At 43.8% G+C, this 26576-nt stretch overlaps 1 protein-coding gene across 1 annotated transcript in view; it reads right to left on the reverse strand.

The window, feature by feature from the left end:
- TRPM8 (transient receptor potential cation channel subfamily M member 8) overlaps positions 1-21674 on the reverse strand; it is a gene marked incomplete at both ends in the record, with an annotated part of 73954 nt that extends 52280 nt beyond the window's left edge. The window contains 7 exons of the mRNA XM_080798966.1: positions 63-130; positions 1159-1333; positions 7839-8011; positions 11179-11356; positions 12256-12412; positions 18518-18591; positions 21558-21674. Of these exons, the coding sequence (XP_080655092.1) occupies positions 63-130; positions 1159-1333; positions 7839-8011; positions 11179-11356; positions 12256-12412; positions 18518-18591; positions 21558-21674 (942 nt within the window). The remainder of the gene's footprint in view (positions 1-62; positions 131-1158; positions 1334-7838; positions 8012-11178; positions 11357-12255; positions 12413-18517; positions 18592-21557) is intronic.
- Positions 21675-26576: the final 4902 nt, after the last annotated feature.

Genomic DNA, 26576 nt, shown 5'->3' on the forward strand with positions numbered 1-26576 from the left:
CAATGCAAATTTGTTGGGTTAGTTTGTTGATCAATTTTCTAGAAAACCAAACCAAGACTCACCTTCAAAGTCTCTTTGCCACCTCCTTGGGCGAAACACACGATGGGGATCTTGCCACCATAGTTGGAATCTATAAGGCATAGAACATAAAACTGACTCTGGACTCATTAGAAATATTCATCTATCTCAAGAAGAAGCATACCAGGAGCTTCTGTTCCCAGGGTGTGGGGTGATGACTGCAGATCTCAGACTTGAAATCTCCCCATTGATCTTGACGGCTGTGTCTCTGCACCCCAAACTAGTATTACACAGGTCATGTTGCCATTTGTTACTGATATTTAAAATGCTAAAGGCTGTGAATTATTTACTTTTGCTAATAAATATTAGACCAGGTTCAAGTTTATCATTATAATAATATACTCTCACTAATTTGCATAATCCTATGCTTTCTTGAGTGGGTAGAAAATTTGCATAACTAAGTATTCTCTCAAGAAAGAGTATTACATATATAAATGCCTTCCTTCGTGTATGTCCCACTGAAAAAGGAAAAAGATGTTGAAAACATCTCCAATATGTCCCTGTTGTGGAGTCTATCACTACATCATGAGGTACTCTTGTTCCATAAGACGTATCTCAACACCAACATCTCAGCAGTGGTGAAACAGAGAGAATTTATTACTTCCCATACCAGATAAAGGCTTTCACTCAACTGCTACATTCTTCCCTTGAAACCGATATTTTAGGTGGTTCTACTATATTGAAATAGCCAGGATTCAAACACATAACCCATCCAACTGTTGACCAAATGGGTTGGTTTTTATCATTTTTACCCTAGCTAACTACATTGCTTCATAAGCTCAGATTTGCCGGTATGGATTTTATTTGTTCTTGAACGTTGTCTAGCAGAAGAAGAGACAGAGGGTTTTCTGTACTGACAAACCAGAGTGCAACAAGGCAGCATTTATGCTCCCACACATTGGCAGAAATGCTCCTAGGATGTCAAAGAAAGAAGAGAAATAACAGCTCCTCTCTGGCAATGGGACACCTAACTGGGTGGGTTTACCATGCTTCACTCAATGAGTGGTGGCTACCATTGTTGGTGCTGCTCTACTGCTCTTGATACTAGGTCTGTCTAAGATCCACTTTCTGAATCCCGACCTTGAATAGTGCGCTCCGAGATGTACTTCTCCAGCTGATTCCGAAGTTTTGCTTCAATTGTAGGATGTCCGTGGCACCCATTGTCCACGAGCAGCAGATGGGTGTGATTGTTGTCCAGGATATACAGAGGGTCTCTCTTGAAGTCATCCATTATGTACTGAGCTGAGAAATATCCCTGAAAAGCACAGAGAATCTTGTCCTTGAGATTTATTTGTTGGCCAATGTACATGATAACATTTTTACATGTTATTATGAAGGCTAACCCATCAGGTTCAACTATATTGATTCCTCCTCCCAAAGTCCTAGGTTTTGGAAGGGTCTTAGAGGTCTTATAGTATAGGACATGATTTTAAGTATGAAGAAATGAAGGTTCAGAATGGTTGAGTCATCTGCCTGTTGTCATAAATGGCCAGTGACAGTGTAGGGATCAGATTCCCAATTTAGTTCTTATTCCACTGCCCTATGCTCTTTTGTAGAAATTTACTGAAACAGATAGCATTCAAGGAAGTATGTGTGTATGTGTGTTTATGTGTGTGTATCCAGACACACATACATACATGTGCATGTGCATATAGTTTTGTACACATACACACACATACATATGTAGACTTATATTTGTGTGTGTGTTGATGCAGGTAGAGGAAGACATTGACATAAACACATATATATTTGTCTGGACTCTATCATATGCCAAGACTTTGGCCAGAGTCTATGAATTAGAAAGTGAACAGGATGGGGTCTCTGCTCTTTAGAAGTCCATAGTTACAGGACCACAAAAAGAAACAATTAAACAGATACTTCGTCCTAACACTTAATGCCATAGAATAAACAATAGCTGGGAGGGCATAAACAAAGAAGCTCCTGACCCCTGTGTCCCATTCAAATGTTTAGTTCTTAAAGGATTAGGGCTACATTAAAAGATGGTCAAACTGAATTCTAGGAATAGGAGCGAAGTTGAAAATTCAATGAGAAGAAGGTTACTGACTCTATTAATGGTATACATGTTCAATCAGAGCAAAAGAAGAATGAAAAAAATTTCAAATGTTACAGTTCTCTTCTCAAAGTGGTCCTTGCCCAGCCAGGAGCTCTACTCAGGAGAGTCCTGGAAATGACAGATAGGATAATATTGGCAAGACAGGCATCCAGGCAATTAAAGAGGAGCCCTACAAACCTTCCTGGAACAGAGCATTCCTCTTCCACTTACATTTTTCCAGAACACAACACAAATTCTAAAACCTTAACAAGGAAAGAATCACAAAAGGAAAAGCCAAAGACCATGCTTTCTAATGAATGAGGATATAAAACTCCTAACATTGGCTATTTAAACTCAGTTTAATTAGTTTATTAAGGAATGAGTAACATTGTTTCCAGAGCTCAGTCCATTAGATTATGGTTTAAAGGGGAAAAAATAGCAACCCAACAGATGCAAAAAGACATTTGGTACTCAATGTTCATTCTCAATTTAAAAAGAAAAATTATAAACTAGAAATAAAAGGATGATGCCTTATGGTACTTTCTTAAAATAATCTTTATTGAAGATTTCACCAAATTCTGTTTATGGTAAAAATACTAGTCTCATTCCTACCACTATAATACCAGGTATTTTGGATGCCATTGGGATACCTGTTCTCATCACTGTTATTTAACATTAGTCTGAACATTTTAGCCCAGGCATCAAGATAAGCAAAAAATGCAAGGTATAATTAAATGGAAGAGTTATGTTTAAAAGTAGCACTATTTATCAGTGATATGGTTGCAAACATAGACTACCCAGTGAATCTACTAAAATATTAGAATTTTTTTAAAAAAGAGTTCAAAACATTTGATTCAAAACAACAAATAAATCCTTTTTTACATAAAAATCGCTTTCAAAATTACATTGAATAAACACCCCATTCACAATAATAACAAAATCCATAATCTCTAGAAACGATTTTAAGAAGAAATATGTAGGTCCTAGTGAGAAAAACTGTAAAATTTTCCTCAAAGACACAGACTTGCATAAATTGAGGGATATATCCTATCACTGGAAGAAGACTTGATATTACAACCATTTCAATTTTCCTGCATCAGTTTTGGGTTTTAATATGATCCCACTCAATGAGTGTGAAATTTTATTGTGCTGTTTAGCCTTGTGCTGGTACTTTTTTTTTTTTTTAAGATTTTATTTATTTGATAAAGAGAGAGCACAAGCAGTGGGAGCCACAGGCAGAGGGAGAGGGAGAAGCAGACTTTCCATTGAGCACAGAGCCCAGTGCGGGGCTTAATTCCAGGACCACGACAAGATCATGACCTGAGCTGAAGGCAGAGGCTTAACGGCTGAGCCACCCATGCACCCATAGGTGGTTGTACTTTGACAAAGGGATTTAAAGTTTAAATAACAACAATAGTAGAGGCATGAGCTCTTTTTTCGTGCATATGTAATGCAACAATACTTCTGACAGTGTAACACAGACTCCAAATGAATAAAACTTCAGTACCTGGTATTGTTTCAGTTCAGCTAAATCTGGGTTCTGGTAGAGCCCATCTACTAGTAGTGGGGTTTGTAACGAAGCCATGAATAGAAACCACATGGGAAGATACGGTCAACAAAGTTATTGTGAACAATTACTGGGTTCAACTTATGCAAAAGACCAAGCACTGTTTTCCAGGGAAGACAGAAAAGAAACAAAGAAGTTGACCACAAGATCATATGGGTTTGCTAGTAGACTACCCTAACTCACTAAAGTATCATGAACAGACTTGTAAAAGGGATAAAAACTAGTGCTATAATTTGAATATCTAAAAATAATATGTACTCATTGTAGGAAACATGGAAAATACAGAAAAGAATGAGGAAAAATAAAATCACGCTTAATTCCACAACTCAGTGATAATCATCAAGATTCTAGTGCACTTATGTCTTTCCTAGGCATATAGACTAATTTACATTGTTTTCATAATTCTCTATTTAAAACTGCAAATATTTCCTATATTATCAGAAAATCTGTGCAAATATTATTTAGCACAAATTTCTTTCTCTTTACACAGTAAGCTACCTGAAGATCCCTCTATTCTTGATATTACTAGATATTTAGGCTTTGTTAATTCTTGATATTATCAGAAATATTTTTTTTAAAGATTTTATTTATTTATTTATTTCACAGACAGATTACAAGTAGGCAGAGAGGCAGGCAGAGAGAGGAGGAAGCAGGCTCCCTGCTGAGCAGAGAGCCTGATGCAGGGCTCGATCCCAGGACCCTGGGATCATGACCTGAGCAGAAGGCAGAGGCTTTAACCCACTGAGCCACCCAGGCGCCCCTATCAGAAATATGTTTAACAATGCTTGTCTAAATATTAAATATTAAATTCTCTAGTGATATTTGTAAGTATGGTATGAACAGTCTTCATGCACTTGATACAAATTTTGCACTTGATCTTAGCCAAAAGGCCGAGAAGTGATTGATAGAAATTTTTTTGAAATGGTTTTCCAGAAAGGGTGCAGATTTTATTTTTCTGCAGAAATTTATAAGGATCTCATGCTTCTGTATGTGTTGGAGACCACAACCATTTTTTAAATTAACTCTTTTTTTTAAGGTTTTATTTATTTATTTGACAGACAAATAAATAAAATGAGGGAGGGAAACATAAGCAGAGGGAGTGGGAAAGGAAGAAGCAGTTTCCCCACTGAACAGGGAGCCCGACGCAGGGCTCAATCCCAGGACCCTGGGATCATGACCTGAGCCGAAGGCAGACGCAAAACAACTGAGCCACCAGGTGCCCCTAATTTAACTCTTAACAGACTTTTTAAATTTTTAAATTTTAAAATTTAAAATTTTCTGGGTGAAATCATCTAGCCTAGAGCAATTTTGAAGATTTTTATTTCCCTAAACTTTAAGCTCATTCACTGATAATTCATTTAATCAGATTTTACAGTTCTTGTTGAATCACCTTTTGGAAATTATGGTTTTATAGAAAAGTATAAATTTCCATGAGATTTTCAAATGTATTGATATACAGTTGTATGTTGCATCTATAAAATTTTTCTCAATATTTATTATTATATTTGATTTAGATTATTATATTTGATTTAGTTCTATTTATTCCTTAAATTGTTAAAATTATTTCAGAGAATAAATAAGAGTTCTATTCTTCCTATTTTTTCTTTTCTAATTAATTTATTTCTGATGGAATATTATTCTTTTCCTCCTTCTCAAGTGTTGTTAGTGGTGTTATTTTCACACCTATTAATTTGAACACTGTGGTGGCCAAAAGACCGTGAACCACGGCTCTGGCACTTACAAGTCATGTGAATAAAGAAAACTTTTTATTTTCTCTATGACTTAGTTTTCTCTTCTGTAATGAGAAGGTAATAGTAACACTTCACTGCTGTGAAGATTAAATAATGTCAGATATTATTCGATTATTATTGAATTATTTTCTTGATTTTTGCTAATAAGTATTATAGGACTATGCATTCCACTTTGAGTGCAGCTTTGGCCATATAATGTTTTCATTTCCATTGCTTTCTAACTGATCTGTGATTATATTTTTGAAAGTTCATTTTTGAACCAATAGTTATTTAGCAAGATGTTGTTTATTTGTTTTCTTCTTAATTTCCAAGCGATCAGAACTCTGTATTTAATCTTTACATATTCATTTCACATTTTACTTATTGATAGAGGATGCCACCAGAGAAATACTGAAGTCTTTTGTTGTTGCTGTTCCAGTCCAGTGGTGGGGGGGGAAGTACCTACCTCATGGGGTTGTTCTTGTGACTTTATGAATTTATATATGGAATGTATCCACAGAGCAATGGTGATTATACAACACTAAGCCAATGCCCAGGACAAACATGGCTAAGAGATAAACACTACATTCTTTCCCACCCAGCCTGCCCCTGTCCTCAGAATCCTAACCCAGGCCACTCTGACCCCTGAAGTTGGCATTCGATGGGAGATGATTTTGCTACCCCTGGCTGAGCACCTGGAAACAACAATAAAATCTACCATTCACTCTGCACAATTAATCCATCCCATAATAATACAAGTTTACTTTTATAAAAATTCAGACTACATAGCTCTAGACCACATAGCTAGGAAAGTTCCTCACACCCAGTCTGCTCTCTCTGCAAGGCCCTCCTCCTCCCACCCCACCTTGCTGCCTCCTGGGAGATGCTTGGAAATGGCTCTCTAGTCTCCTCTGTCCCTTACATACCTCAAAAATGTTACCAGGCACAAAAGTATTATCATTTTTAAAAATTAAAAAAAACAAAAAACAAAAAACAAAACAGGAGCGCCCCCGTGGCTCAGTCACTTAAATATCTGACTCTTGATATCAGCTCAGGTTATGATCTCTAGGTTGTGAGATCGAGCCCTGCATCTGGCTCCATGCTCCATGTGGGCTCTGCTTGAGATTCTCTCTCTGCCTCTCCCTCTGCCCCTCCCTCTGCTCACGCATGCTCACTCTTTCTAAATAAATAAATAAAATCTTCTAAAATAGAAATAAAAAGTAAAAAGAACCAGAATAATTCTAAAAATCCTGAACATTTGCCACCTAAACTTCCAAGGAGTCCCAGGTGGAAGAAGGTGTAGAGTAAATTGGGATTTCTGAACATCTGGTCCAAAGTTTCTAGGTAGACATTGCCTATCACTTAAGGAGGATTTCAATTCACCAGAAGTGCTGTTTTCAAGATTCTACACTTGCTACAAAAACCTCATGCGTCTACCTTGCATTTATACCTTGAAGTGTGTGTTGATTACTTTCTAAATATGCTCATAGGAAACTTTAAGGGGAAAACTATTAATAGCTCTCTTAAGGCCAAATTAACCAGGATTCACAGCAATTCTTTTTTTTTTAAGATTTTATTTATTTATTTGACAGACAGAGATCACAAGTAGGCAGAGAGGCAGCCAGAGAGAGAGGAGGAAGCAGGCTCCCCGCCGAGCAGAGAGCCTGATGCAGGGCTCAATCCCAGGACCCTGGAATCATGACCTGAGCTGAAGGCAGAGGCCTCAACCCACTGAGCCACCCAGGCGCCCCAGGATTCACAGCAATTCTTGTGAGTGTGGCCAAGCAATAAAGGTATGGTGCTCAAGGCTTGAGCCTTGTTGGGACAGACTCAAGTCATGGTTATAACGAATAAAGAATCTGACTTCAACACAATATCGTCAGCAAGAATTTTAATAAATGAAACACACCTTTTAGTAACTCTTTCGCAGGACTTCTTTGTGTCACCCTTTTTGTTTGTTTTTTGTTCTTTTGGGGGCAGTTTTTGGTTTGGGGGGTTTTTGTTGTTTTTGTTGCTGGTATTTTGAGGGGAGTTGTTATTGTTGTTTTTTAGAGAGAGAAAGAGAAAGCGTTGGCAGAGTGGGGGGTGTACAGGATAGAGGGAGAAGGAGACAGAGACTCCTGAGCAGCTCCATGCCCACAAACACAGAGCCAGATGCAGGGCTCAAGTTCATGACCCTGAGATCATGACCTGAGCCAAAATCAAAAGTCAGAAGCTTAACCGACTGCACCACCCAGGTATCCACGTCAACCTTGTTTTTAATTGTCTGTCCCAAAGGTGCTCCTTGTAAGGTCAAGTTCCCCATGAGCTTGTCCCCATCTCAGAGCCACAGTGTTCAGAGCAGAGCCCCATGCCATGGTCTTTCTCCTCACAGACCTCCTCCTGTCCCATCCCTCCTCCTGTCACATACCTCAGCATCACAATTCCTGAGGAGGGTTTCCCTGTTGGAGACCATGCCCCAAGCTGCTATGCCAATGGCAACGATGTTCTCCTCTGAATTCCTGCTGATGGTGTTGTCTCTCACCACCTCCCCGATATACTTCATAAGGCCATAATGGGTGCCTCCAGTGAGAATCCAGGCGCCTGTCAAAGAGGGAGGGGAGCAAATGCTCAGCTGGCTCTGAGTAAGGGTCTCATCCTGTGCTCACAGATCCCTGAAGAAGCCCCCACCATGGAAGCACCAGGACGCGGCACTGCCAGCCACCCCTTGCAATGGGCTTTGTTGAGGACCCTATGAAGAGGAAGGAGAGGAGGATCTCTAGAGGCATTTCTAAGAGATGTTGGTTTTAAAAGGATCCAAATTCTGGGCCCCACTCTTGATCTAAATCATCAGATCCTCCAGGGGGTGGGGCCAGGGAATCTGCATCCTTAACCAGCCTTGCAGGTTAATCCTTTTATGGATAATAAATGCCAGGCTGGAGTTTGTGAGCAAGTTAAGGCAGGGCTGCCCTGAAAAGCCGAGCACTCTGCTCCCAGACCCCTACCCTGGGGCCATGACCCTTGTGCCTACTATGTAGCTTTACTTTATAATTATGCAATTTTGCACACTGGTATTTTAAGGTTTACAGTTGATGATCATCACAATGTCAAGGGTTTTGCACATTTTTTTTCAGAAATGAAGTAAAGAAAATACTTATAAAATATTATTTAGCATAATAATAGAATCTAAAGTTGGAAGCCACCTTGATCTAATGTACTAGCCAGGCAGGAATCCAGCCTGAGGATGGTCACTGGCAAGTCTTGATTAGCTCTGGTGATGGAAGGCTCAAGAGTCTCTAGGCAGCCCTCTCCCCCAGTTATTAGAAAGTCCCTTTGCTCACTGTTTGTCTCCATTCTGTAATTTACTACTGTCTTCAACGATAAGAAACGAGGTAAGTCACCTCCCACATAAAAGCTCTTCTAATATTTTAAGGTAAAAATGCAGCATGGTCCTTAGGATTGTCCTACCCAATTCCTGCAACCATTTCTAACAGGACATGAATGGCAGACCCTCGGCACCCAATCTCCATCCTCTAGACAATTTTAGCTGTCAATGTTCCTCTTTCATAACAGGCAAGGGGAAGTGAAGCCAACACAGAGGACACAAGACTGTTGACATCCAGCACCAGCACTTCCCTTCATCTGACTGGAGGTACTCAGGCCAGGGATTTTTGTCTGCTTTCTTCTGTTATATTCCCAGCACTTAAAACAATTCCTGACACATAGTAGGCATTTAGGAAGTATTCTGAATGAACGATGTGTGTTCAGGATTTAGTAGTAAGGAAGCCGAGCTGGTCAGTTTCAAAACAAAGTAACCTCCTACTGCAGCTCCCTCTGGTGGGTCAGGAAAGGGAGAACTAATGGGAACAGCGTTCTTCTTGACGTTAAAAGAAAACAGGGGGGGTGCCTGGATGGCTCAGTGGGTTAAGCCTCTGCCTTCGGCTCAGGTCATGATCTCAGGGTCCTGGGATCGAGCCCCGCGTCGGGCTCTCTGCTCGGCGGGGAGCCTGCTTCCTCCTCTCTCTCTCTCTGCCTGCCTCTCTGCCTGCTTGTGATCTCCCTCTCTCTGTCAAATAAATAAATAAAATCTTTAAAAAAAAGAAAACAGGGAATCATGGAACACTACATCAAAAACCAATGATATACTGTATGGTGACTAATATAACACAATAAAAAAAGTTTTTAATGAAAGTACCTTTATAATAGTGATGTCAACAATAAAATAATATACACAGGAATAAATCTAACAAAGGATGGGCAAGAAAAAAAATAAAAATAAAATAAGACATGTGTCTATGTTCTGTCAGTTAACTATCATTCTTAATAAGACATTTTTAAAATATTAGGCTTTGATAAACTGAACCTAATCGTGAGGAAACATCAAATCCAATGAAGGAGCCATCTGCAAAAACGATTTGCCTATATTCTTCAAAATGGTCTGAAAGACCAAGAAACTCTTCAGAGCAATCCAAGATGAAAAAAAGTAGTTTGCTATGGAATGAAAAGCTAAGTTCAATGGAGTCCACTGAGGAGGGGAAAAAGGAGGGGGTTTGTTTGTTTGCTTTTCAGTTTGGGGGGTTTGTGGGTGGTTTTGGTTTTGGGGGTGTTTTTGTTTTGGAGTTTTTGTTTTGTTTGTATTGTTTGCTTAAAAGGACAATATTGAACTAATCCACAAAAATAAAATATGGACTTTTTTTTTTAAGATAATAGCACTGGTTAGCTAACTTTCTCAGGTTTGAAAATTGTACTGGGTTATGTGAGAGAACATCCCTGTTCTTGAGAGGTTCATGCCGACGTACTTAGGGCCAAGGGTCATGATGCCTGCAGTTTACTCTCAAATGAGTCTTTAAAAAATCCTAACATGTGGGGGTGCCTAGGTGGCTCAGTTGTTAAGCGTCTGCCTATGGCTGAGGTCATGATCCTAGGGTCCTGGGATCGAGCCCTGCAATGGGTTCCCTGCAGTGGGCTCCCTGCTCAGCGGGAAGCCTGCTTCTCCCTCTCCCACTCCCTCTGCTTGTGTTCCCTCTCTCACTCTGTCTCCCTCTGTCAAATAAATAATTAAAATAAAATCTTTAAAAAAACAAAAAATTTAAAATCCTAACATGTGACTATTTTTTGGAAAGTAATAAGACAATTGTGGGAAGATGTTAATAATTTGTGATTCTAAGTGAAGGGTATACAGATGTGCCTTATATGATTCTTTCTTCTCTATAGGCTTGAAATTTTTCATAATAAAAAAATTAAGAAAGGCAACACTATGGTAAATATTTCAGGTAACAAAGCTACAGTTACTCATCTTGATCTCAATCAAACTCTTACCTAGTGCTTACAACCTGTCAAGCACCATCACTATTTCCAAAGGCGCATCAGTGATCTCAAAATTAAAGAGCAAAGAAATGAAACTTGCCTTTTTGATTTGCCAGAGTATTTTCCTGGGTAAAATTTTATATGTAGAAGCCACACAATGAAAACTTTAGATGATTCAAGGAGACAAAAGAACCCACAAGGAAGCACCTTGATGCTGATTTAACCTTGTGACCCCCCACCATCACCTCCCACCCCAAACCCCTCACCACCACCTGCCAGAGCTCCCTGTCTTGTCCATTCGAGGACCTTGCTTTCAATAGATCATGATTAATCGTGTACTTCTAGAGAATCTATATTCTGCGCATGAACTGCATTTGGGGACTCAGTTCCGTCTGCCGAAGACAACGGGGCCCAGCCTCTACAGAGGCGGCGCAGTGTCCCCACCCCTCAGGGACTGCCCGCACCTTTGGACTGCGCGATGTAGATGAGGCGGCTGAAGATCTTGCGCATGCGCGGCTTCAGGGCGAAGTTCTTGGCACCACCAGTCACAGAAATGACAAGGTTGGGCGTTCTCAGGTGCCAGTGCTGGGTCAGCAGCTCATAGAGGGTCTCCGCGTCCGTGTCACAGGACAAGCGGATATACTGCGGGGAAGAGAGTAAGTGTCAGGGTGGGCACCTGTCCTCCCAACCACCTGCTCCTGTGGGAAGAGCGAGGCGTACGGGCCAGCAGCTACCGCGGGTCCCCACCGGGACGTGGAAGGAAATCAGTAGGCTGGGGAGGGGTGGTGCCACCGACGGGCCATCCAGGCCAGCTGGAGAACTGGGGAATTTACCCTAAAGGCCGTGGGGAACCTGTGAGGTGTTTGAAGCAGAGTAGAAACAGGATGGGATGGGGAGCCCTCCAGCGCCAGTGTTGACTGTACACCGAGGGACAAGACTGAGGGAGGGGAGCTAATGGGAAGGCAAGAGATAACGGTGGCCCATCCAGGGGTATAGGGCCCTGGGAAGAGACAGCAATGTGCCACCTTCCAGGGCTACAAACACAGGGCTTGGGGATGCGAGGAGTCCCAGGTTTCGAGCTGCCTGGGGCTGGTGATGCCATGGAGACAGGACACTCCCGGGCATTTGAGGGTACCACTTCCCAGTCATTAACCTTGTCGTGACACCAGGTAGACAAGCCGGAAATGTGGGTGTGTAGAAGGAAATGTCACCTTATTCAGGGCCATGTGTATTCTCAAGAATGCTCTAAGCTAAACTAAATGGGACAAGGCATAAAAACGTTCATTGGCCTTTTGTAGTGGGTGGGGGGTGGGGGGTCAACGCAGATGCACCATGCCTGCCGTGTCCTCAGGGAAAGCCTCTGGGTGGCAGCCAGTCATGAGCTGAGTTTTCCAGCTGTACATATTCTAATCACTGCTTTTTGACTTGTGGTTTTTGCATTGACTACCTGTATTTCCTGCCTCCATCCTGTGAACCCATTCAAGGTAACTCAAGGGAGTTCAGGTTGTGTGAATCAGCTAAAATAGATAACCTTTGCTTACCTTCCCTTTCTTCCCCAGAGTCTCAAACTGAATATCCCCGAAGGCATCTGTCGGAAATTCCTTGGTGTGTTTCTTGTAACTCCATTTCTCATTTGGGTTGATCTGGGTGCCTTCTATGTGCTGGCTCTGGGCATAGCCACACTTGCACACATTGTCCCTGAGCAGGATGATATTGACAAAAAGGAACTGATTTCATTAAGCCTACTTGAGTCATTCATCACATTTTTAGAATAAACTACACATTATTAGCTTAAATAAATACAGAGATCTGGCCATCAAGTCCTATTTTCAGACTATAGTCATCATCTCAGTGGATTGTTTAAAAGCTATCTTGCTGTTTTATCCCTGTTGTCTATTGTGCATGCACCAAAAAGCTGGCTCTGTATTGAGAGTTGAGATACAGAAGTGCCTTCATGGAGTCTATCTCTGCATACATAGCCTTGAGGTTATTATGGGATTAAGCCTTTAAAATCTGGAGACCCTTTATATAGCTACCCATGTGGTTTATAACATGCAGGAGCCCTGAGTGCCAGCCCTGCCAGGGTGCGTCTGGCCAGTAACACTCGCCTGAGGTGAGGTGAGCCCTCCTTCTCAGGGATGGTTCTCACTAGAGACAGTGGGTCCCCTGGCAGGGACCCAAAGCAATCCAGAAATTAGAAAGACCATCCTGTCTGTACTAGATGTCAGCTGCTTGGGAGACTTTCCATCATTGGGCTAGACAAGAACAAACTGCAATAAATAACACTATTTCTCCCCATGTAGAGTGCCACAGAACTAAAATATATGTGTTTGTTAAGGGACACGTGTGCATTTACAAAATCGGAGAAGGGTGAAAAGATTGGCAGTTAAGAGGTAAAGGATTGAAAATCTGCTCTGAGGCAGGCCTGGGCTGAACCCACCACACCCAGGGATTAACTGGATGGGACACCTGCTCTCCAGTTTTGGGGACCTCTCGGGAACGGGTGGTATAATACGTGGCAGCGCAGTTTAGTACAGAACAAGCCAACCCCTCTTTTTCTCCAGCACAGCCCCACTCCTCTCACGGTTACTGAGAGGGTTGGAAACAATGGGACACCCTCCAGCAAGTGACCTTTGGTTGTGCTGGTGCCATACACACAGATCAAGGAATAGCAGAGGCAGTGGCAACAGAAAGAAGAAAAATGCAGTTTAAAAAAAATCCTAAAATCCATGCTATGGCTACTTGGCTCCTCTATCCAGAGCTGTGTTGCATCCTGACCACCACGTCTCCAAAGAGAGGAAGAGGAACCACAACAAAAATGTCAGTGTGGTCAGGATGCCTGGGTGGCTCAGTGGGTTAAGTCTCTGCCTTTGGCTCAGGTCATGACTGGGATTGAGCCCTGCACTGGGGCCTCTGCTCGGCAGGGAGCCTGCTTCTCCCCCTCTCTTTGCCTGCCTCCCTACCTACTTGTGATCTCTCTCTCTGTCAAATAAATAAATAAAATCTTTAATTTTAAAATAAAAAGGTCAGTGTGGCCAAAGCAACTCTCCCTTTTCCCAGTTTCTTTCTGCTTGCCTCACCCACTTGGCTCCCCCTATTGTCTCTCCCATTAGTCTTTGGACAAGAGTCAGAAGGTGCTAAGAATTCAAGGGAGCCATGGCCCATGGAGAAGCAGAACAGCATGCATGACCAAATGTCCTGATCTGAACAATCCCAGTTTATATCTGCTGCCCAAGGCCTAATAGGGTCAGAGCCTCATCATGCTTGTTAGTGTTCCAAGTCTCAAAATAAAGTATGTAGTCACTCTAACCACCAACATGCTAGAAAAGATGCTCCTTCTGGCAGACATAGGCCTGTGACCCTAACACACTTGTGCAGTGCGCAGCCTGGGCAACTATATGTGGTGACTCTGAAGCAAGGATTCCCTGTGCAGGCTAGGTCAAGTAAAAGTAAACAAGCTGAGAAACTCTGTTAGGGTTTGCTTCTAACTAGACTCTGTTTATCTTCTATTCTCTGTTCTTAGCATAAGGGCATTCGGCTAATATCTACCAAATGATGAAGGCATAAATGAGTGAATGAATATGTTGATTAGTTGTCTTGTAAATAGTTGGAATACTCATCATTCCTCAGTGATTTTTGTAAAGCTTTTTTTGTTTGTTTGTTTGTTTTGCCTTCTGGAAGGTGGACTTAAGCATACATAGCTGTCATGGGAAGGGCTATATTCTCAAGGTCTTCTTCACTGATGAGCTTATTCGACAAATGGCAAAATATAGAATTAATTCTAAAAGCACTCCATGGCAGTAGATCACATTTTCATTTTACCAAATGATAATAGTGGTATGCTTTTCTGTGACAGCTTCTAAAAATACAATGGAGAAAAAACTAGTTTAAGGAGAAGTTTTTATGATTGCTCCAGAAGGAGACAGATTCTATTGGTGACCAAGATTCTACTACCTGGAAGCAATTGGCCTCAACTGTATTACATGAAATGAGTTACTCTGCTAACAGAGATCTTTTTGAAGTGCTGGAAGCCCAGGGTAACTATCAAAGCCACACAGTGAAGACCTTATACGGTGAGGAACAAGTACACCATGGCAGGAATCCTCGCAAGCAGGTCACCCTCCTAAGGGTGAGGTTGTGAATGATACATCAGTGTGAGTTCCCGCTGGAGAGTACGTGTGTAACATGGACCACAGTGAGCCTGTCACCGCTCTACAATCCCATCTATACCGCTGGATTGAGACAAGGCTTTTCCTGGGTTCTGTGTGGCATTACTATTTCCTATAGTAAATCAGCCCTTTTAGGTTAAGCTAGCTTGAGCTCCTTGTAACTCAAAGTCTTAATTACTATAGAGTATGGAAATTATCTGTGTTCAAAATATATGTCAGGCTTCTAGTATTTTCCAGGGTTATAAAAATGGAGGTAAAGCCTGGATCCAAAATCCTGCCTTCAGCAGTGATCTCACCCCCTTTCTGGAACAGGTTTGGGGGCATCATGCAGTTTGGCCAAGAAAAGAAAGACAACCAGAATTGATTTCAACTTCCTCAGTCCTTTCTTTTACTCAGTCCCTTACTTGGGGTACTTACTCAGCTCTATTACATAGCCAAGGTTGCTCCCCAGTGGTCTCATAGTCCTGCCCACTAGGGTCGAAGTTGGCTTCCTCTTCTCTCCCTTTAGCTTTTACCATCTTGCTACCCACTGGGGTCTGTCCACACCCACAAAAGTTCATTGCAGGATGGGGAAGAGAAGTCTCTGCCTCACCTGTTCTCACTATAGTTGAAGACAGACTCTTAAGGCAGCCTTTAGCCACATGTGGCAATATAATTTTATGTTTAAAGTAGTTAAAATTAAAATTACATAAATTCAAGTCCTTGATTGTACTAGCCACATTTCACATGCTCAAGAGCCACCTGTGGCTAGTGACTATCATATTGGACAGTGCAGATATAGGATATTTCCATCATGGCTGAAAGTTCCATTGCATAGAGCAGCTATAAAGAAAGTAGAGTCCTCCCTATGAGTGCAGCATGGCCAAGGCAGAGAGACGAGAAGACAGCAAACCCAGACCAGGGGCTTACAGTCTCAGAAGTGCCAGGATGCAGCCCCTGAGCCGGACAGCAATGTTTCAGAGGCCTTCACCAGATGGGGCAATGGTTGGGCATCACCCTCCAGTGACCACTCAAGAAACAGACATCCACAAGGGGTAGAGCAGAGAAACTTGAGCAGTCTGGGCATAGCACGTATGAGCAACCACAGGGATTCTCTGGGGAGACTCGGACAACCTATGTCAGCTTGTGTGGCAAGCAAACAAATTGGGGGTATCAATATTAATAGTCACTTCATTTGATGTCCCTGTCCAATAGGAAATTTGGATGACACTGAGTATTCCTATCACCTGTGGAGAGGTAATAGCAATAAATACGGGGAAGTTCAAAGAGTATAGAGTCTTGACCCTGGTCTACAACCTTGTGCCCTTCTAGAAGGGAACCGGAAGACCCTGAGGTGTTCCTGTCTTCTGCTTGTGTTGTTGAAGATGGGGGTTGCTCACCACATCTCCCTTTGTTTTGGGCCAGACTCAAGCTATAATCAAGCCCTTTAAGGTGGACAGCTACAGGTTTCCCTACCTTGCATCCATTTCCTGTTTGGCTAGCAGGAACACCCTGATTTTCCTTTGAGGCATCCTTCCTTTCCACACGGGTTCCATGTGGACATAATACCCACGTCTGGCCAATCAGCATATCCTATTCCCTAGCCCAGGGACAAGTTTAAAGGTAGGCACATGGCCCAACTAAGGCCAAGGAGAACCATGAACATCCGTCCAGAATTTTTGGAGGATTTGCTAGGAATGAGGCCCTCTTTCCCCCAACTGGTAACATGTCAGATATAGTAGCCACTTTGCCACCAATTATGAAGAGCGTGCCCACCCAGAGGACAGCAGAAACAACAAGTGGGAAGAGACAGAGTCTCTATGCCACTGAGCCCTGGCTCTGGTTATGCTTTTCAGCCAAAAGTTCCCATTACTACCCCTTTCACTTAAACCAATTAGACTGGATTTCTGCACCTAAGAAATTGCTGATGAATACAGTATGCCTGAGGCAGTGCCATTCTTAGAAAGTGTGGGGTCAGGAGACAAAAAGAACACACAAGCTGGGAATCCTAAAACCTGGGTCCAGTCCCTCATCCATCTCCCACTGGCAGTGTGACCAGTAAAATACTGAACTGTTGGGACTCACATGCTTGACTGTCAAATGATAAGAACAGCTACCTTGGGGCACCTGGGTGGCTCGATTGGTTAAGTGTCTGCCTTTGACCCAGATCGTGATCTCAGGGTCCTGGGATCAGGCCCCGCATCAGGATCCCTCCTCAGTAGGGAGTCTGCTTCTCCCTCTCCTCCTGCCCCTTCCCCCACTAATGCACTCACTCTCTCTCACTCGCTCTCGCTCTCTCTCTCTCACTTTCTGTCTCTCAAATAAATAAATAAAATATTTTTTTTAAAAAGAGCAGCTACCTTCAAAGGGGGCTGGTTGTAGAACTAGCAATTAAGTATATAAGTCCCCATGACATAGTAGATGTTCAATAAATATTTCTTCAGTGAATGAATGAATAAACTGTATTTTCTACCAGCCAACCAATAGATTAACAGCAAAATCTTTAACTGGAACCATTCAGGGAATAAATAGTTGACTCATGAAGTTTATACTCTATCAAAATGAGTCATGATGAGTAAGTTTACACCAGTGACAAAATAGAGATTCTTAGCTTTTCTGATGTTCATGTTCTAATTCACACAAAGCAAGAAAACACATTTATTAAGACCTTTTTGTGCTCTAAGGCACTATAGTAGGTATTTTAGGTGTTACTTCATTGAATCCTTACCACAACCCATGAGGTATACTTTGCTAGCATTTTAGCATCAGAGAATTCTGTTCAGAAAAAAAGCATAACTGGTTCAAGATCGTGCAGCGAGCTGGCGGCCAAGCCAAGGTGGGACCCAGGGCTGGTTCTAACACACCTCCTCTTGCTTGTTCTTACATCCTTCCTCTGTTGGCTGCCTCCGCTCAGCAGAAGGTCAGTGCTTTAATTATAAACTACAGCAGCAACTATCTAACGAATGAATAGCGAGATTCTTTCTTCTCTCAACCCCAGGCAACAGAGGAAAGGCAGAGGAAAGGACGAGAAGGGGGGTAGCACTAAAATTATCTCTTTGGGTCCAGGTGCATCTTCTATGGGAAAGATGAGGAGTCAGGCCATTAACTCACTCACTCGTTAGCTAACATTCATCGAGCACTGCGTGCATTTACAGCTGCAGGGGGATGCTCTCCATGGCTTTTGAAACCCAGTGTTGATGCTCCAAAACACTTGAGACTCAGAGTGGATGAACACCCGATTGGATGGGAAGGCCAAAGGTCAACAGCCTAAAGAGGAGCCAGATTGCCACACACGATCCTGCTTGGGGCCATCTGCCAACCACTAGAACACAACAGCCTTCATTGCTGTGGCCACTCAGGTGGGCTCCCAGGCTCATGGGAATACCAAAGGGGGCGACAGCCTCTCTTGGAGCCTCCACCGACTATTGCCAAAGTTAAAAATACAAAACGAAATGATACCGCTCTAGGGACTCGCTCTAGGGACCAAGTCCAAGCTACTTGCCAAATTCTTCCTGCTCACAAACCATTTCTGGGAATTGCAAGATGAAAACAACTTTAATAATGAACTAGTGAACCTTCGTTTATTTGCTGAAATGGTTGTAAATAATTTATTTTCCAACATGGAAGCAAAAACGGAGGGAAAAGAGTTGCTTACGTGGCCTTGGAATCTTTGGTAAAGAAGACACACTCCCGTTTCTTAAAATTTGCTTGAATAAAATTCACCAAGTCCTTTGGAGGAAGAACATTGGACAGCACATCACTAATTTATTCTCATATACTGCTGTCATTCATGAATACTAAATATGATCCACACCTACTTCAAAGGTTTCAAGAATTTACCACATATTCATAGCACCCAGCACCCGTTCATGCTTTTAGAGTACTACACAGGTTTTTAAAAGAGGCATACATTTAAATTTTTATAACTAAATGCAAATTTTTATACAAGTTAACTTGGTGTTATCTTGTAATAAATGTCATGGTACACATACAAATCATGTTTTTCCGTCCCTAGGATTACCAAGGGAATGTAAGCATTTGTTGAGAGTTTAGCATAAATAATGTATCAAAGCAGATTCTCTTTCCTCTTACACTTGCTTTTCAAAAGAAGACATATTCCAAAGACTCCTTCAAGGGTTGTGTTTGCTCCCTGCATGGACAAGGTGGTAAGGCATATCCAGGACATCATTCTGATAAACAACCACAAGTTTCTATACATCAAAGTCTTCCCTTCAGATGCAAAAGTAAACTATTTGGAAAGATATGAAGAATACATTGAAAAATATATATATTCCTCAAGTGGGAGACTATAATTGCAAATGCATTGAAAAAACTACACTCCTCAAGTGTAGTTTTACACTCCTCAAGATTAATACACATTAATCATCACAGGATTGATAGACTATCTAAACCACTTGAAATCACTAACAATAAGACAGACAACTGAAGGGGAAAATGACAAAAGGCATGAGCATGCATCTAATAAAAGAGGACACAAAATTAACCCATAAATATGTGAAGAGAGGCTCAGCCTCCCCATTAATGAAGCAAGTGTGAAGGAAAACCACAGCGACTTCCCATGGCACACCCACCAGGTGGGAAAAATCAAAAAGGCAGCTGACACCAGATGTGAGGCCATGGGTCCTGGGATGGAGTCCCACGTCGGGCTCTCTGCTCAGCAGGAAACCTGCTTCTCCCTCTCCTTCTGCTCCTCCCCTCTGCTCATTCTTTCTCTCTCTCAAATAAATACATAAAATCTTTAAAAAAATAAATGATATATTGTTTAGGGATATATATGTATATATATATTCAAATAATAAACTTATAAACACAATAACACAGAATGCAGGCTTGCAGTGACCTCTGGCAGGAGAGAAAGGATGGCATGGGGGGGAGCACGGGGGGCCTTCGGAAGTCTTGCTGCTGATAGAGAGGCTGAGCCTCTCTTCACTCATTTATGGGTTATTTTTGTGTCCTCTTTAATTCAATGCATGCTCATGCCTTTTGTCATTTTCCCCTTTGGTTGTCTGTCCTATCCTGTTCCTTAAGCTGGTGGTGGGTGCAAAAAGTATTTTTATTACTCCTCCTTAAGCTGGAAATTGACACTTGAACATTCTCTTCCACAGACAATAAAAATGTGGAAAACAACCACAATTCCTATACTCATCTGAAGGCAAAAATCTCAAAGCCTATGATGCCTTTTCTCCCTGATAATATTTTCTAACATCTTAACTAATTTTAAGTCTACTTAATAACTAAATGAACAGGACTCTACAGCTATATAGTCCTGTGGAGTCAATGATCACAGACGAGCGGTGGTGCAAACACTGCTTTGTAGCTAAAAATTCCCTCTGAAAATGCACTTTGCAGAGTTGTGTGTTCACAGGGGGTTGGGGGAGGCGGGTGGCTGCAAACAGGACCCCTTGGAAATGAAGTATCCTTGGGTGGTCTCAGAAGTTCTACCCGGGGGCACTGCCAGCACCTCTGAGGATGTGAGCAGGAAATCCATCCAGAAATCTTCTGGGAGCCATGGAGAATGGCAAGAGAAGGTCAGCCTTTGTCCATCTCCCAGAGGCATCACAGCCCAAGTCCAAGAGCAAAATGGGGAAAAGGCCTTTCCTGTCTTCCCGGAGGCCTCTTGTTGCTTGAGGCTGGAGGGGAGGCCCCCACTGTCTTTGCCCTTCATTTGTTTCCTGCAGGGCCAGGCTAAGGTGAGACCAGGTGTAAAATCTAAGGAGGCATTCTGTGTTGGGGGTGGGCTCATGCTGGAGCAGCACCTGAAAACCAGAGCTGCCTGCATACGCAGTATGGGGGTCCGTTTGCCCCTCGTTTGTTGTCTTAGAGCTCACCAACAGATCACAAACCCAGCCCCGTGTAACCACCAGTCAGACCTAGACACTGACACGCCCAGCACCCCTCCCAAACCCTCCTCCCTCCTCATACCCACAGGGAGCTACTGTTCTGACTTCCAACACCGCGGACGAGGGGGGCCCTTGATATCAGACTAGAATGCTGTCTTTATATCCTAACAAGTGAGCATATTGGATCTGCCCGCAGGATGGGCACGAAGCCAGTGGGACGTGCCTGAGCAACAACACAGCAGACAGGAATGGGGAGATGCCCCCCCACCAGGCAGCCTCAAAACTCTCCCACCCCACAGAGTCTGGTCACAGGAAGAAGAGGCCCCCTGCTGGCCCCAAGGAAGCATGACTGGCAGTTCCCCACATCTGCAGGGCAGCGTAGTTGCTGTCTTGCAACAGGACACACAGGTGCCCAGGAGAACAATTAGAAGCTGTTTCAAGAACAAATGAGGACCCAAACTGAGACCCAGCCGTAGAGCTGAAGAGAAGGACTTAGAATCGAGAATCATTTACGGTGAACTAGCCGGACCCGAAGCAAGAACACCAAGCACTAAGCAGGAAAACCAGTGTTAACAGCTCAGTATTGTAAACTGCCTGAACGCCGGTTAATAAACGCATCATGTAACAATGTATTAAGGCTACAATGTTTAAAAAAAGGATACTGGAAAAACAACACAGAAGAGAAAATGTTTCCATATGTGACCAAAACAAGCCACAGAACAAAACACTACACTTTGAGGTACGATCTTTTTAAAGAAACAGTGTGGGTCCCCGAATAACATCACAGGCAGAGCGCTGCCTTCTGACATGACGGCACCGCTGCTGGGGACTCACGCTCTCGCTGTAGGACACGTCCGTGCTCCGAGACATGCTGGAGTACAGCGTCCGGGTGCTGTCCAGCGTGCCGTTCCTTCTGTTTCTCATGCTGAGCCTGGCCCCCTCGAAGGACATCTTGTCTGTGGAAAATGGGGCGGGACAGGGGGTTAGTTTGAGTTGCAAACAGTAAAAGGGCTCCACAAACAGCCTTGTCTCAATGCTCTCTGTCTCTACCACCTCCTACTTCACCCCAGGACGCCCACCAGTAACCGCACCCCTGCCCCGCTCTTCTGGCCTCATCCTCCCCGCATCCTCCAGGACCTGCTAAAGTTCTGGTCCTTACAGCACAGGTCCGCCCACCCCCCCATGCCCCTCATTGGGGCGGGGTCCACATTGCAGACCACCACACTTGGGAGTTTCACAATAGCTACTTCCAACTTAAGGGGTTTGGAGTCAAGGGAATATAAAGAACAAACCCTAACTATGGCTTGTGACATCTAGAGGAAGGGGCCGGACTCTGAGAAGGATCCTGGCCCTGATCCATCCGTGGTGGCAGGGGCCGAGGGCCTGGGTGTCCAGGTCACCCTGAGACTGGGAGCTGACACTTGGGCACCAAGGACACCTTGCCATTACCTCTCAGGCCTGGCAGCAGACCATTAGCCCAGGACACGCAGAAGCCTCAGCCACGACAGGGAGGCTTCCCAGGCCGCCCCTGCTCTCCTGATGCCCAGACCCTCCCATCCCAACCTGCAAGGGTGCCCTCTGACCCTTAACCCCAGGCTGCAGACAAAAAGCACCAATGGCTACTCCATCCACGTGCCTGTGTCCTCTGGCAGACATATTAGACACGACATTTCTAGAATGAAAGCATCATCCTTCCCAGTCTCCCTGAGTCTCCTCTTCTAGTACCAAGCTTCCTCAGTGACTTGTGACAGCCCTCCAGTCACAGCACATACAAGAGCCAGCCCCACCTCCTTCTCCCTCGCCAGCCTCTCCAGTGGCCCCTGGGGTCACACCCTCTGTCTGGAACCCTCTTACCCAGACCCCCTGTCTGATCATCTTCTTCTCATCCTCTGGGCCTCATGTGTGTGCCACTTCTCTGGGGAGGTGCTCTGTGACCCCCAGGTGGGCGCGCGTCCCCGTGACCACCACCCTCCACCCAGCCGCTCTGGGTAGACCAGATCTCTCTTGTTCAGCACCATAGTCCCAAGACCTGGCAAGGTGTGCAGAGTAGATCTGTACAAATACTTACTGAGTGAATAATTTAAATGAGTAAACAACACACCCCTTCCCAAACCCTAAATCCTCCTCCAGCTTTCAAACTGCTTCCACATCACCTTCCAGAACCCCTGGATGTGGAAAGGCCTCGACCCGCCACTCCAATACAGGTTCCAAGCCTCAGCCTGTGGGTCTGACTTCTACGTCCCAACTGCCCCCACCCCAGGCAGCCTCAAAACTCTCCCACACCACAGAGTCTGGAACCTTCTTTGAAACCCACTCAGAGCAGCTGGTCCAGGCTGTTTAAAACGACGAGTGCTTTTACTTCTCTCCCCAGACATTTCAAAGAGAGGCTCTGAGTATTAATTGGTACTTTACATACATTATTGTAAAACCACAAATCAATCCTGCAAGGTATTTACTGTGATCCCCATACAGCAAATTGCTTCTAAGTAGGGCACCAATGGTCAGGAAAAGATTTCATTTGCCTCACAATGAAAAACTGTTTTTTTCGTTGCAACAGGAAAAGGTGTATTTTTGCTTTTCAGTCACACTTCAAACAAGAAATGGGCAAGGTGCGTGAGACTGGCAGTGAGCTGCACTGTCTGGCATGTCAAATGCCTGTGTTGGACATTTGTTTCCAGCTGCTTTCCTGAGCCCAGCTCAGGTCGGTGGATTATGAGTTTGGGCCTTCTTTAGGACATCTTACATCCCAGGGGCTCGAGGCATTCACCCGTCCCCTGAACATGGTCAGGAGTCAAGGCATGGGTGGAGGGCAGCTGGGGCATTAGGGGAAGGGACAGAGAACCAAGGACCGTGGGCAAAGGTCAGAAGAGGCCAAGGGGGAGGGCCCAGAGAGTGAAAGGAGATCCACAGTCCCCCTCCCTGGGGAACTTTAGGAAAGTGCAGGTAAATCAGATAGGACCATAGACAGGAGGGGAGGAAGGAGTGAAAGTCACACCCTGGGGCATCTGGGTGGCTCAGTCAGCTGGGCGATCGACTAAGCTGTGGCTCAGGTCATGATCTCCGGGTCCCAGGATCCAGCCTCACATTGCACTCTGCACTCAGCAGGGAGTCTGCTTGAGGATGCTTTCTCTCCCTCTCCCTCTGACGCTCCCCTCACATGCTCTGTCTCTCTCTCTCAAATGAATGAATAAATCTTTAAAGAAAAAAGAAAATCACACTAGGGAGAAACCAGTGGATGCATCCTATGCTAAGAAAAAGTAACAAAGTCATACCACCAGGCAGAACAATACAAAGCCTGGTAGAAAACTAGGCTAAGGGCTAAAATCCAAACCCATCTTCGAGAGAACACAGATCACAAGTAAACTTGAAAACAGACTAAGCCTCCCTTGTCATAAAAGCCCAACAACGACACACTGAGAGGAGGTATTTTCAGATGAGAGTATCTGATGTTGGGAAGAGGGAAATGAGACAGAGTCTTTCAAATGACTGAGTGGGGTGGAAACCATTTCACTACCTGCAGTGCAACTGGGCAATGGTATAGCAAGGCACTTAAATATTGTTGACCACGTGCACGGGCTTTGGGGACCCTAGATAAAAGAAATAGAAACACAAAAAAGTTGTATATTGCTGAGTTATTTGTAATAGGGACCATTGGAAATAACCTCAATTTCCATTAATAGAACATTTCACCCAGAAGAAATAAAAGGGTGGGGCCATGAAGGGGGTATAATTCAATGGCATGGAGAAATTATAATGATTTATTGCAAGTAGGAAAAGAAAAAGCAGAAGGCAGGGAATCCTGGCAGTTAAGAGCTCTGGTTTCGAAGACAGGGCCTTGGGTGAAGCACTGAGCTGTGAAACTTCCCCCTCTCAGCTCCTTATAAAGGTGGCTTGGAGCCCACGGGAAAGGCAGCTCCAGCAGGACGGATGGTAAGTGCCTCATGGACAATGTGTAGAAGGCACCCAGCAGTAAATACACCAAAATGCTAACCACTACATGCTAACGTAAGGGGTGGGATGGTGAGCAATTCTTTTCTTTTTTCTACTTTTTATACTTGCCAAAATTAAATACATTGCTCATGTAATCTGGAAAAACAGACTTAATAAATAGGATAAGCATCTAGAGGCTGGGCAAGGGGAAGATAACCAGTGACCATGGTAACGGGGTTTCAGCGTTGATGGGTTGAGAGAGCATGTAGACAACCAGGGTAGAAAACCAGTATAGACCTCCCCTCCATAGGAGCAAATGGGAGGAGGGGCCACCAGCTAATTTGTTGGGTCCTGTTTCAATCTTGCAAGAAGAAAATTAGCAGACAGAGAGAGAGAAAAGCACAGGGCCGTTCTTGTAAGAATAACAGAGCGTGGAGCGGAAGGGCTCTGTGGCGCAAGCAGATCCCCCTAAGGTCACTGATCGAAGATAGATAACCGATTGAAGATCAAAGGAAAAGAGAGCCGACAATAACATAATAAATACTGATGAAAAGCTTTGATTGTTTTTCCCTCTCACGTTGTATTGTCTGAATTCCTTCCTGGACAAGGAACTGGTTAATTGTTGTTCCTACGCCAGCACCTGCGTCTCATCTGGCCTGCCTAACTCTGACTCCAGAGAAGAAACGGGCACAATACACAGGTGTTCAGGGCTTCACTCAACAGCCAAGTCTAGAGTGTGGTTTTAAAAGGGGGTCCTTGGGGCGCCTAGGTGTTCAGTCCATTGAGCACCCGACTCTTGATTTCAGCTCAGGTCATGATCTCAGGGTAGTGAGATAAAGTCCTGTGTTGGGCTCCACCCTGGGCATGGACACTGCTTGGGATTCTCTCTCTCTCTCTCTCCCTCTGCCCACCTTTGCTCTCTCTATAAAAATAAAAAAAAATAAATCTTTTTAAAAATTAGTGATTAAAAAAGGGGGGTCCTTGAGGGGTCCCTGGGTGGCTCAGTAAATTAAGTCCCCGACTCTTAGTTTCAGCTCATGTCATGATCTCAGGATCATGAGATCAAGCCCTGCGTCGGGCTCCACACTTAGTGGGGAGTCTGTCCTTCTGCTCCTCCCTTCCATGGGCTCTCTCTCTCTTTCTCTCTCTCTCTCAAAATTTAAAAAAAAAAAATCCTAAAAAAAAATAATTTTTTAAAACAAATAAAAGGGTGTCCTTGGGGCCTTTCTGCTGAGAAAGGCTCAGGGACCCCCCAACCCACATTAGCGAGAGCAGCCCTGCCTTCATCACATTCACGTGCCCAAGGTCCTAGAAGTTCCCCTCTGAGGAAAGGTGTCTGCTGCCAAAGACCAGCCTGAAGCTTTGGCCCTAGAGATTCGGTCTGTTCTGCACATCTGTTGCCATCATCCACCTGCACAGGCAGATGAGGGACACCCGGAGCCTCAGTCCCTTGGAATGGAGAAGAGAGCCATTACTGTCCTTGAAGAAGAATAAGTTTATTTTTTTTTTAAGAATAAGTTTATAGATGGTTTACCAAGCTCCAAAGGTGATGGATTTATTCATGACATCCCCAACAATCAGGAGTTGGAGTTTCACACACAACGAGAAATAGGATTCCATAACTCCAAAACTGTAACACAACAGAACACGAGATGGCATTCAATAGCCACCATATGCAAGGGCGTGGTCTTGAAGCCTCTCCAGAATGACTACTGGGATGCTCCTTCTTTCTGTGGGTCAGATTTGCAGTATTTGGCGTTCACATGAAAGTGGCACTGGCATTCCACTCAGCTGGAAGGCACTGGAGTAATGATGCTTAAAAGTACAAGTTTCAAGTTTAGGACCATCCCCTTGTTTTATTTTTAACTCTGAGTGTATTTCTCTAAACTAATGGAACTCTCAACTAGAAGTTAGAAAGCTAAG

Source organism: Martes martes (genome assembly GCF_963455335.1).
Source record: "Martes martes genome assembly, chromosome: 3".
Taxonomy (NCBI): Eukaryota; Metazoa; Chordata; class Mammalia; order Carnivora; family Mustelidae; genus Martes; species Martes martes.